Source organism: Stigmatopora nigra, chromosome 5 (assembly GCF_051989575.1).
Source record: "Stigmatopora nigra isolate UIUO_SnigA chromosome 5, RoL_Snig_1.1, whole genome shotgun sequence".
Classification (NCBI taxonomy): Eukaryota; Metazoa; Chordata; class Actinopteri; order Syngnathiformes; family Syngnathidae; genus Stigmatopora; species Stigmatopora nigra.
Window position 1 is genome coordinate 3,690,351 of NC_135512.1, and position 13,710 is coordinate 3,704,060.

General features: G+C 38.3%; 1 protein-coding gene across 9 annotated transcripts in view; it reads left to right on the plus strand.

The window, feature by feature from the left end:
* Window positions 1–6,698: 6,698 nt before the first annotated feature.
* scfd2 (sec1 family domain containing 2) overlaps window positions 6,699–13,710 on the plus strand; it is a 90,035-nt gene continuing 83,023 nt past the window's right edge. For 8 of the 9 annotated variants that reach the window (XR_013326348.1, XR_013326349.1, XR_013326350.1 and 5 more), the window contains exons 1-3: window positions 6,700–7,006; window positions 7,353–7,956; window positions 8,499–8,667. Coding sequence is in view for 3 of the 9 variants with exons in the window: in XM_077716808.1 (XP_077572934.1) it covers window positions 6,788–7,006; window positions 7,353–7,956; window positions 8,499–8,667 (992 nt within the window). In the remaining 6 variants the exon portion in view is untranslated. Of the gene's footprint in view, window positions 7,007–7,352; window positions 7,957–8,498; window positions 8,668–13,710 lie in introns of all 9 variants that reach the window. The other variant, XR_013326351.1, reaches the window with a different exon arrangement.

Genomic DNA, 13,710 nt, shown 5'->3' on the forward strand with positions numbered 1-13,710 from the left:
AGACTGAAAATGCTAATTTGTTACAAAAAAACGAACTCACATTTAAAGTGGATGAAAAGGTGAGTACTTATTGGCTGCGGATGACCATGCCCTGCTTTTCACAGTCAATTTTTTGGGGCAAACAAGTCAACTCACTTAAAAGTACCGTATTTTCCCGACTATAAGGCGCACTTAAAAGTCTTAAATTTTCTCCGACAGAGACAGTGCGCCTTATAATCCAGTGCGCCTTATATATGGAAAAAACAGAAAACCAAAAACGAAAAACTATTACTCTCGGATATTAAAAAAACACAAACGCCTGAACTGAAACAATACTGTTAAATATGCAGATGCCATCTTAGTTTACAAAATCTTCCATCATATAGCTCCTCCCCCACTGCAAGATTTTATACAAAAAAATCCAAAACATCAACAATGGCTGGCTCTAGAGGTGACTGTGAAGTAGTGAGTGCTTCATACCTGGAAGTCAATAGCAATTACCGTATTTTCACGACTATAAGGCGCACTTATAAGTCTTAAATTTTCTCCAAAATAGACAGTGCGCCTTATAATACAGTGCGTCTTACATATGGAAAAAATGTCATTCATTGAGGGTGCGCCTTATAGTCGTGAAAATACGGTACTCCCAATAGGTGTAGTAATGTCTCTTTTCAAGTACAGCGAATAAATGTTGCCTTTAAAGCCCTTTGGGGGCAATTTAGACATATTCTAGGGTTCAAAAGAGCCATTTGGAGAACCTCCCGTGGGTCAGTTCATACATTCAAGCAGCTGCAAAAATGACTGATTTGCAATTTGGGGATCACAAGCTGCAGTGTCATAATAAACAATCATGGGGAAGGATGGTATGCATTAAAGGGATGTTGGGTTCGATGTCTTTCTGAAGCCAGGTGTGCAGTGAACCTCTCACAAACCAACCAGGAAGGTTTCACAGCCAGAGCTCATCTTTATCTTCAAAAGATCCTGAAATAGAATGACTATTTTTATCTCATCCGAGCCCCCTTCACCCTCTGTCGGCCGCCATGTTGCCAGCAAGTGATGCCGTGCCAAAAGTGCGCTGAATGGAGAACATAAACTACTAAACATCTTACAGAAGGTACTTTTTAAAGAGCCTTTTACATGGCTTTTATCCATAACAGCCCATTTTCTTTAAGTTATGGTACCTTCCTCCTATTTTTTTTTTTTTTTTTTTTTTTGTCGTGATAAAAATAGCCCCCCTGCAATACATAAAAGTGCTGACGCCGCCATTTTTTGTCAGGAGAAATGTGCTGAACAGGCCACCACAGGGATTGGGCCAGAAGCAGAATAAAGGGAAAGGGAATTTTCCTTTTTTTTGTGTCAGATAGTCTTGTTTTTGTTTTTGTTATACATGTGTCATGCAAGATTTAGCTTATATTGCTAATTGTAGTATTGTCCTAGCACAGGATTTCTTTGTATTGAGTTTTTTTTTCTCCCTTGGGACATCTGATGAAAATAAATCATTAGCCCAAGTGTCCACATGGGATTTGGCATGGTTTTCAAATTAGATTCGGCAATGAGACCAAGACCTAAAACCTTGGTGGATGTTTTCCTGGTCCACTTGGGATTTGGCTCTAGATCTATATCAGAGCAAACTAGGTGGTACACAAAGGAACGTGTCCAGGTCCAGATGGGAGTCTTTTCAAAAGGCCACTTATAGCTTTGAAAATATCTATCAGGAAGATAAACCAATGTCTTGATAGTTGTTTCCCAGCTGACTTGATGGAAGCTCACTACCCAGAAACTTGGGAAGATGGCTGGAAACGTAGGGGATCAGAGTCAAGACCCTTGTCACTGCATGTCTCAGTCATCACCAGAGCAAAGAGAACCCTGTTGTCAGGAGTCGCTGGATCGCCTCTCCTGACATGACGTCACGGTAGTTATCAGCCGTGGCTAATTACGTGATTGGAGTATTTTTGGTATTTAAGCATTGTGATTTTCTGTGGACGCCGTTGGATCGTCTGGTTTCGTCCTGATGTAGTACTGGTTAAGTTCTGGTTTCGTCCTGATGTAGTACTGGTTAAGTTCTGGTTTCGTTTCCTGTTAATCCTGGTAGTAATTGCTGTTTCCATTTGACGCCACGCCGCATGTACTTTCGTTTGTAATGAGTGGACAAGCCAAGTTGTTTAAGTTATGTTACCCCGTTTATTAAATCAACCTACAAGAGCTACAGATCTGCCTCACCTTTCCATTCCTTCGGCGACTCTGCATCTGGGTTCAACTTTCCCTCCGATCGCCTCGCACTACGCGGCGGCGATCGTAACACCTGTTACCCCATATAACAGAAAAACAGAGCAAGGACTAGATTAGGTTAGGTTGGGTTGGGTTAGGTTTACTTCGGTTAGGTTAGGTTAGGTTTGGTTAGGTTAGGTTAGGTTAGGTTCGGTTAAGGTTAGGTTAGGTCCGGTTAGGTTCAGTTAGGTTTGCTTAGGTTAGGTTTGGTTTGCTTAGGGTTAGGTTAGGTCAGGTCAGGTTAGGTCAGGTTAGTTCCGGTTAGGTTCGGTTAGGTTTGCTTAGGATAGGTTTGGTTTGCTTAGTTTTGGTTTGCTAAGGTTAGGATTGCTTAGGTTAAGTTTGCTTAGGTCATGTTAGGTTTGCTTAGGTTAGGTTTGGTTTGCTTAGGTTTGGTTTTCTTAGGTTAGGATTGCTTAGGTTAAATTTGCTTAGGTCATGTTAGGTTTGGTTTTCTTAGGTTAGGTTTGCTTAGGTTATGTTAGATTAGTTAAGTTTAGGCCTGCTTATGTTGGGTCAGGTTTGCTTCAGTTAGGTTAGGTTTGTTTAGGTTAAGTTTGCTTAGGTTATGTTAGGTTTGTTTTTCTCAGGTTAGGTTTGCTTAGGTTAGGTTTGGTTAGGTTAGATTAGTTTAGTTTAGGCTTGCTTAGGTTGGGTCAGGTTTGCTTCGGTTAGGTTACGTTTGGTTAGGTTAAGTTTGCTTAGGTTATGTTAGGTTTGTTTTTCTCAGGTTAGGTTTGCTTAGGTTAGGTTTGGTTAGGTTAGATTAGTTAAGTTTAGGCTTGCTTAGGTTGGGTCAGGTTTGCTTCGGTTAGGTTACGTTTGGTTAGGTTAGGTTTGCTTGGGTTAGATAATGTTAGGTTCGGTTAGAACTTTATGTCACCCCTTATTCAGGAAATGTCTTGGTTGCAGTAGCAAGACAGACACAAGACATTGTAGATCTAGGTAAAAAACTAAATTCCAAAAAGCTATTTCATACGACTATCGTGAGAAATAAAAACATTTATCATTTAATACCTGGATCTCGGACCATTGGTTTTTTCTACCATTACCCTCCCTCGAAGAAGGACCACTAATGTAGATCAATTCCTTGCTGTGACCAATAGCACTACTGGTCCAAAAACGTTTAGTCTCGAGTCTCTGAACCCAAAGACCTGATATAATGTAGCCACTGGTCCAAAATGTATTTTTTTCCTCATCCATGAAAGGATTTAGACCCCAGATCCAGTTGGGATTCATTCCTTTCCTCCAAGGGATTTGGCTTTAGGATATCATAGAACATGAGCTTGGTTCCTCATTTAATTCAGCCTTGGGCGTGCCTCATCTGGAACAGATTGGTAGATGCCCTTGTTTTCAACTGGAATACATTGAACACATTCTTCAATGAATCGGAAACACGATTTAGCGTGTGTTGATTCAACTATCCTAAAATTGACTTTCAACCAAAGCCGTAAACACGGTCGGTACGCATGAAGTCCCGTTCCGCTCACCTCAGCCCTGCTTGAAATCTATCACCTCCATCTCCAAGTAGGCTATGTGGTAGAGCATTTGTAACCAGTGCGCCAAGAAGCCACGTAAGCACATTTGGACGGCAATTAGCCCTGAGCACTGAACACTCTCATACGCTGCCAAGCTTGCAACTTTGTGCCCCTCATCAAACATTCACTGCAAAAACACCACAGGTAGAAAACAATTACTCACGCACGCTAACTGCAACCACGTCTATGTTTGTACTCTACAAGCTAGAACCTTTCAAGTTTTACGGTAAAACTGACCCATAAAAGGGAATCAAACATTGTATGTTTTAGAAAATAAGATGTCATACCTGTTAACTTTGGCCAATTGCGTATTTACTCATATAGGGCGCATTTAAAAGTCAAATTTTTTATCCATAGTGGGTTTGCTCAGTCAGTCGGTGCAGTAAATTCAAGATTCTGTAGATGTCGCTAAATGTCGCTGAACTGTTTGGGTACATTGCTTACTGACGCGGTATATTTATATAGTAAAAAGGCTAAAAGCATGAAGATATTAGCAGTCAATACGGGAAAAACGTATAAGTTAAAGTTTGGGAAAAAACATATAAGTTAAAATACGGGAAAACGTATAATTTAAAATATGGGAAAAATGTATAAATTAAAATGTGCAAAAAAAACATATAAGTTAAAATATGCGAAAAAACATACGTTAAAATACGGGAAAAATGTATAAGTTAAAATAGCAAAAAAACATGAGTTAAAATGTGCGAAAAACATATAAGTTAAAATAGGGGAAAAACGTAGAAGTTAAATACGGAAAAAAACATGAGTTAAAATACAGGAAAAAACGTATAAGTTAACATAAGGGGAAAACATTTAAGTTAAAATAAGGGAAAAACGTATAAGTAAAAATACGGCAAAACGTATAAGTTAAAATACGGGAAAAACTTATAAGTTGACAAGTATACGATGTTTAACACAATCATCTAATTGAACATATTACATGTAATGGCATACATAAATGATCTTATGAAATGGAATATAAATGTAACAAATAGAAAACAGACATTTAAACTGTTGATTTCTGAAAGAAAAATAAATCGCCCCGACCCCCTCCGCACCCCAAAAACTATAGCTCATGGGTATTTTGTTTGAAAACCTTGTTTTAAACTCTGCAGGACAGTTTTTCCATGTTCCCTATTGATCCTCTATTATTCTTACTCTGGTTGTTCCAAGCCGTTTGGTGCTCGTCGTGTGGTCGAAAAACTGCAGTAAGTCCCCCCTCACCCTCTTTGTGCTAAGCAGGGGTCTTTGTGGGGGGAGAAAAATAAAAGAGAAGGATGGTAGCCAGATGTGAATGACTGTTTGGGCCTTCAAAGGAAGCTGTGTGTATGTGTGTGTGAAGTGATTGTGTTGCTAGGTAGGTTTAACAGGCCAGACTTTGACTTTCTCGACTTCTTTAGAAAGGAAAAGTGGGATAATATATTCAGTATGTAAGGAGATGGTCAAATAAAAAAAATATGTATGTCGTATTTCTACTCTCAATTGATGTTCGCTGTCAAAAAAATATATATAAGAGAGGGAAAATCATTTATTTAATAGTTGGTTTCATTTCAAATGAAAACCATTTTTATTATGTTTCATATGAAAATAGAAAAGAGAAAATATTTTTATATATTTTTACATTTTGCATGATGATTTTTTACCTAAAAACACAAAAAATGAAATAAAAAATAGAAATTATTGATTTAGAAGGGGGAAAATAAGGAAATTTAATATGTATTTATACTCTTCATTTGAATTTGATCTTTAAACAGAAAGTCGGCACTCATCATTTACTTTCCCGGGCCACACAAAATGATGCGGCGGACCAGATTTGGCCCCCGCGCCGTACTTTGACACACCTACTGTGACAGTGAAATTTCAAAAGATCCCTGCCAACCTTCCCAATCAAAATGACTGGGAAAACCAATGAAATAAATAAATACAGCTATTTTTTAACAGATAGAATGCAAGATGCATTGTAATCTTACAATCCCCAGGCTCCATTAACGCATTAAAACTCCATAACTGGGTCATCTTGGCTCATCTTCTCCAAAAGAGGCTCTTTATAGTCATCACATTCACACCCCCACCACGCATGTTCACAAATACACGCAAAGATGGGACACTAACCTCTTTCTGTCACGAGGAGTTAGTCAAGAGCAGAGTATAAAAATAAATCTGGCAGTACCTCGTTTTTCATGTGGTGTGAGGAATAGTTTTTTTTTTTTAATATCATTCCTATTGACACACATTTCTCCTACAATCTAACACAACCTGAACATAGCACCACTCTATTGGTATTCCCATTTAGAAGTATTACGTGTAAATGGAATAGGGCCCCGTGCACAAGATTTAATGAGGCTTGAATTGGCTCGCATTGTTCCACGAATGATTGGTTTCATTGTCGAACACATTTCGCGGGACTGCAGTTACTCACATTTACTGCAAATATAATGAGTATTATAGTTGAAATATACTCGCTAAAAGCCATTTATGTTTTGAAATGGAACAGTAGCAGAGGGAGGGCATGTTGATTACAATTAGGGCCTATTAGCGAATATATATGAGAGTTCTTATGGATATGAAGTCTAAATTCTAGAGAACACACAGTGGGTAAACATCATATGAACAATTTATGTTGGTTTAACCCTGTCTGATGAAAAAAAATGTATTTCAACTGTATATACTACTACTAATAACAATACTTTCATACATTATCCTCCCAAGGGTTGCCAATCAATCACAGACAAATAACATTTTACTAATACATTCACAAATAATAAATAAGTAAATCAAAATGCTAATATTTTAAAAGCTCTCTATCGCTTTTCTTTTTTTCTTGTTCTCTTTCTCTCAAGCGTCAAACTATCTGTTGTATAAATGCTGCTTCACCATGGAAACAGTGCCGCGTGCTGTGACGCAAAATAACCGCGACGCAGAATTGACACGTCATCAAAACGTTTGTTTTCTTCCTGGTTGCTCCACGTTCTGTCACCAGCTCTTTCGTTTGGCCAAAAAAGATGACTACGGAGGCGTTATGGCACTTCCCGGTGCAGATGTGGGACCGGGTTTTGTCCAAGGTGAACCGGGCGGTGGTCTTTATGGACGATCCGAGTGCGGAATCGCTCCACTGGACTGCCGGGGGAGCCACCGCGTTGTTCGAGGCTGGAGCCCGGAACGTCAAGCAGTTCTCCAGCTTCGAGTCTTGTAGCGAGGACGAGCCAAAAGCGGTGTTCGTGGTGAGTATTACTATTATTAAGAAACGATGATGATAAATATTAACCTTAAGGATTGTGATGCATATATTTTAGAGTTTAGATCGGAGTTAATTAACACCGAAATTTCGCATCTGTTCCCAATCAAGTTATCATCTCAACGCACCTGTCCTATTTCCGCGTTTCAATTAGAACGTGGTATTATTCTTGGTCCGACTCCGGAGTCATGTGATCTACATCGATTTTAATTGTAAACACAATTAAATGAATTCAAGTAATAGTTTAATCACATCATTTGATTTTTATTCATGCATTGTCAATTTGAACTATGAATATTGATGGAGATCTACCAATGTTTTTTCATTACTAGGTAAGCACCCTATTAAAGGGACGCACTATAGACACCCTGAAGGATATCATCTCACTCAGTCACCTGCAGTACTGCGTGGTGATCACATCTGTATCCCACCCGTTGCATCTGCTGGCCAACAACGTGGCATCGGGGGTGGATCTAGACGGCGCCATGCCCGTCTTTGAACAACTGGAAGACAAGCTCTGCGAGTGGATGGGCGACATGAACTACACGGCTGAGGTCTTGAATGTACCGCTGACCTTCTCACCCGTATCCCAACAGCTGCTTTTGGCGCCCGCTTTCGCCCACCTCTTTCCACTGCTGCCTCCCGATCTGAAGGCCCTCAATGCCAAACGGCCAGAAAAGAAGCGCTTCGCCAGCCTGCTGGATGTGGACCTCCCCTCGCTCCCGGCTGAGCTGCAGTTGGAGATCAAGGCGCTGGCGGGGGCGCTGAACGCCATGTTTGAGGCTACCGGTACCCGAGAGGAAAGCTTTGCCGTGGGCCCCATGAGTCGTCTCATTGCGGGGGAGTTGGCCTCGCACCCCCAGGCCAGGAATCGTAGGAAGACGGCTACCAATAAGGCCTCCATTATTTTTCTGGATCGCACAATGGACCTTACTGGTATGTTTTCAAAGTTTTTGTAGGTTATGCTTGTTTATGTGCCAGTATTTTGTAATATGAAAAAAAAACGCAAATATTTGACACTGTTACCTGATTGGTCGTCATTGAGGGTAATAAATATCCAATTTTGACTGGGTAGAAAACATTTCGGAACATTGTTTTGGATTGGATAACTTTATTCATCATGTATTTGGGAAATATCGTTGTCACGGTAGCAAGAGGGTGAGAATACAGACACAGAAAAAGACATTTTAGACATGAATAGATGGGTAGTAAGTGAGGTAATCAATAAAATAAATACATACATAAATATAATAAGTAAAGTTAATATATTGGAGCACTTATAGTACTGATTTCTTGTATATATCGTATTTTTTGGACTATAAGTCGCACCAGCTAAACTCTGCACAATAAAGAGGGAAGAAAATATATGTCGCACTGGAGTATAAGTTGCATTTTTAGGAGAGCATTTTTTTTATTTGATCAGAAGATTCCTCGTGTTTTTTGATATGATTTTATAAATGTGCTCACTTGTGTTTCAGGGGCTGTTGGTCACCACGGCGACAACCTTGTCGAAAAGATTTTGGCGGTGCTGAAACCTCTTCCGGGACACGTGACGGATGTGCAGGTGGACATGAGGGAAATGACCCACGTTCTCATCAGTGCTGAGTCGGAGAACTGCGTGGCGCCCGGATGCCTCGCACAAACTCGGTGAGTGTATTTTGTTGATGCCATTTAAAAGTATGTTTAAAGCATGTGAAAGGGGTAAAATGATTTGAAAAGCATTGATTATTGTTAATATTATCGCGAGTGGGTCAGCAATTTTGGTTAGCAAAAATAATTGAACGTAACTAGGCAATCATTTGTTATTGATCAGACTTCACATCTAATAATAGTTGATTTAGACAACATGTGTCAAACTGGCGGCCCGTGGGCCAAGTCTGGCCCGCCACATTATTTTGTGTGGCCCGGGAAAGTAAATGATGAGTGCCGACTTTCTGTTTAAGGATCAAATTCAAATGAAGAGTATAGATGTATTTTAAATTTCCCGATTTTCCCCCTTTTAAATCAATAATTGTCATTTTTAAATCTTTTTTTTCAGTTTTTAGTTCAAAAATCATTTTGTAAAATATAAAAATATATAAAAAATAAAATAACAAATAAACATTGTATAGATCTATAAAAATGGAATATTCAGGGATTTTAATCCAGTTCTCTAAATCCATTTATTAAAAAAAAAATCTAAATATTATATCTAAAATGATCTGGCCCATATCAAATCAAGTTGACGTCAAAGCGGCCCCGCCAACCAACCCGAGTCTGACACCCTTGCTTTAGAGTCTGATTTAACATACTCCAAGAAAAAAAGTTGTTGTTTTTTCCCATTTGAGAGCTTGTAAAGCTCACCCAGGCACCGAGTGGGTCGGCCTGGCACATGATCGCCACATTGCGAGGTGGTGCCAGTGGTTGCGTCAAGCTGCGCACTCGACACGTGTTTTAACATGGTCAGGATCAGGCCGACATCATTTGTTCCATTGGCCTCATTAATGTGGTCGCAAGGAGGCTAAGCGGACGTCTTGTGGCTTTTATTGCTTTATTAGTCCTTGGAAAAGAACATGGGGATGCATGGCGAGGTGTATACAAACAGGCTAAGTGCAAATACCGCAAATGTAAACTTTACATTTTAGCCACCTGCCATTGTTTGTAAATTGTTAGGCTGGTGAAAATTGCATTGAGTAGTAAAAATATATAAAAAACATTCAAAGTTTAGTTTGAGTTCAGTACCCAAGTTGCATATTTTATTTCACATTGAGTGAATGAGTAGCTTTATGTTGTCATCACATACTGAAGCCAAGTTAATCGTCGAGGACGTATAAGATGATGAAGTCGGTTTAAATCTACTAAAAGGAAGATGATGGGATGTATTCAGCCATAATGAGCAATCAGTGGGAGTGTTATGGCCAGGCATTTTTGCAGAACAGATGTCCCAGTCGAGCCTCGTCGCAGATGTTCAGGAGACGAAAACAAGGCCCAATTTATTTGAGTCCCATGTTGAAGACAATGTTATTTGGTGTTCTTTTTTTTTCATGGCAAATACCGTTAAAAACATCAAATATTGTTTACACAGGCATGCATTTTAACAGAAAAAAACTTTATTCTTTTCACAGAAAAACTAGGCAATTTAATGAGGTCCACATACCGTATTTTCATGACATAAGGCGCACTGCATTATAAGGCGCACCCTCAATGAATGACGCATTTGTATTTTTTTTACTATATATATATAAAGCACACTGGATTATAAGGCGCCCTGTCTATTGAGTATAGATGTATATTCAATTTAAAATCGATAATTGCAGTTTTCTTTGTTTTTAGTTCAAAAATCGTTTTGTAAAATGTGAAAATATATTTAAAAAAAGGCTAAATTTAACATTGTTTTAGATCTATAAAAAACTGAACATTCAGGGCCTTTAATCTAGTTCATTTAATCCATTTAGTACAATGTCATTTTTTTATTAATTTTTTTTCTGTTTTTGGTTCAAAAATCATTTTGTAAAATCTAAAAATATATGAAAAAAACACTAAAATAAAGATTGTTTTATATCTATAAAAAACTGAATATTCAGGTCCGTTAATCCAGTTCATTTAATCCATTTTGTACACTGTCATTTTTTTATAATTTTTTTCTGTTTTTGGTTCAAAAATCATTTTGTAAAATCTAAAAATATATGAAAAAAACGCTAAAATAAAGATTGTTTTAGATCTATAAAAAAACTGGATATTCAGGTCCGTTAATCCAGTTCATTTAATCCATTTAGTCCAATGTCATTTTTTTAATCCATTTTTTCGGTTTTAGTTCAAAAATCATTTGGTAAAATCTAAAAATATATTAAAAAAAAACCGCTAAAATAAACATTATATTAGATCTATAAAAACTAAATATTCCAGGTTTTTAATCCAGTTCTTTTAATCCATTTATAAAAAAATAAATACATCTAAATATTACATCTAAAATGGTCCAGCTCACATCAAATCCAGTTGACATTAACGCGGCCCGCGAACCAACCCGAGTCTGACTACATGTTGACACACCTACAATATGATTTATCCGCCTATTTTTAAACCTCTCCATGTTTTGACGAGAGGTTTTACATTGTTGTCATTCGAAGGTGGTTTAGCGCAACCTGGTATTTCCTTCTAGTGATTCCAGGTTATTAGCGTTGATTAGCATGTCCTCCACCTCCCAAATATTCGTTGGATTGCGGCTAGACCCCACACTTACGCAATTACTGTCATATCATTTGTGTCTGTAACCTACCGAGGGGGTTGTTACCCCACCCTCGAACCCGCGGTACTCGTACTCACGCCACCTTCTTCAACCCAGAGTGTCCGGGGTTTAATAAACAAGCGCAATGTGGAGTCAACGTTTGTGGTCAGGCCACCTTCGCCGTTACTCTTGGCTTCTAAAGTCCCTCTCTCGGCTTGTGTGGTGCGTTTTGAATCCCATTGGAAGAGGGCACCGAGTCCCCCCCCCCCCCCCCCCTAACCTGGCGGTTCTTCGGACCTTGATCCTCTTGGTGGATGTGTGTGCGGGTGAGTGCATGGGTGGCCGAGGTGGAGATCTGGTTGCGCGTATCCGACCGCACCCTAGTATGAGAAAACATGGCAAATGTGACTGGAATATTGCACAGCAGTGAAAAAAGTGACTATTTCTATCCTAGGGAACATGAGCTTCGGTTGAAAAAATATATGGTGGAGCAAGGGTGGCAGACTCGGACAGCTTTAACGTCAACTGAATTTCATGTGGGCCGGATCATTTTAGATATGATATTTAGATTTTTTTTTGTTATAAATGGATTAAATGGACTGGATTAAAAGCCCTGAATATTCTGTTTTTATAGATTTAAAACTAAGTTTGTTTTAGCTTTTTTTAAAATTGATTTTTGGATTTTACAAAAGGATTTTTGAACTAAAAACACAAAAAAATGGATTAAAAAATGACAATTATTGATTTAAAAGGGGGAAAATCAAGAAATGTAATCATCTATACGCTTCATAAAATCCCTGAATATTCCATTTTTTATAGATCTAAAACAATGTTTATTTTAACGTTTTTTTAACAGATTTTTAGATTTTACTTTCTTTGAACTAAAAACACAGAAAATGGATTAAAAAATGACAATTATTGATTTAAAAGGGGGAAAATCAGGAAATTTAATGTACATGTACACTCTTCATTTGAATTTGATCCTAAAATAGAAAGTCAGCTCTCATCATTTACTTTCCCGGGCCACACAAATGATGCAGAGGGCCACATTTGGCCCCTGGACCGCCACTTTGACACCTGTGCCCTAAAACCCTAAAAAAAAGGAACTTAAATAGATAAGCAAATAGAAAAGCAAATGACCAAGTTAGGCTAAGCTTAGTGTCCATTAAAAAAAAACACACATTCCGATGGTCCACTTAGCCCATTCATTTTATTTGCATTTCATTTATTATCATGCCTTACTCCCTCTACTCACTTCCTGCTCCAATCCACCCCTTCCCAAACCTCCATAAATCCGCTGGGTCATCCTAGCGTCGCTCTTGCCAGGACACACAAAACACTCCCAAGTCGTAGTCCTGCATCTCGTGACACATCTGTTTCAGAAACTGTACAACGCAACGTCATCACATATGTCTCCATGTCCGTATATAACGGAACACATTTGCCGTACAGACAGTCGTACTAATGCTGCATTAATGTACATTTGGGGTCGAGGGGTGTGGCTTGAGTAGGTGCTGACACCCCCCAAGCCCTGAAATGTGAAAGATTTAAAAGCTGTGCTCTGAACTTTACCAGCTGTCAACAACAGGCAGGTCAACAACCGTCTGAAATGAAAGGCGACATTAAATCTGTGTTGTTTCTGGACCATACGCGCATAAACATATGTTCTCACTACAGTTAGGGTTCTTCTTATGGCTTTTATTGGATTTTTGGGGTTTTTTTTTTGTGTTCTGTATTTGTTTTGAAGAAAATTGCGGAAACTTAATTGTGTTGCAGCTGGGGATGAAGTTGCAGCCAAATGGAGGTTATTCTATTAGTTGGGCCAGGGAATATAAAAGCAAAGAAACTTCTACGAGAAATTTTGAATTTCTTTGTATGTGCTAGGGATGGTATTTAAACTGTAAACTGTATGTGTCAAAGTGGCGGCCCGGGGGGCAAATTTGGCCCGGCGCATCATTTTGTGTGGCCCGGGAAAGTAAATCATGAGTGCTGACTTTCTGTTTTAGGATCAAATTAAAATGAGTATATATGTATATTGAATTTCCTGATTTCCCCCATTTTAAATCAATAATTGTCATTTTTAATCAATTTTTTCTGTGTTTTTAGGTAAAAAAATCATTTTGTAAAATCTAAAAATATATTAAAAACGCTAAAATAAAGATTGTTTTAGATCTATACAAAATTGAATATTGAGTATAGATGTCTATTAAATTTCCTGATTTCTCCCCTTTTTAAATCAATCATTGTCAATTTTTCAAATCATTTTTGTAGTTCAAAAATCTTTTTGGAAAATCTAAAAATATATTAAAAAAAGCTAAAATAAACATTTCTTTTAGATCTATAAAAAACTGAATATTCGGGGCTTTTAAACCAGTTCTTTTAATCCATTTATACAAAAAAAATCACAAAAAAATGACATCTAAAATGGTCCGGCCCACGTGAAATCAAGTTGACGTTAAAGCGGCCCGCAAACAAACCCAAGTCTT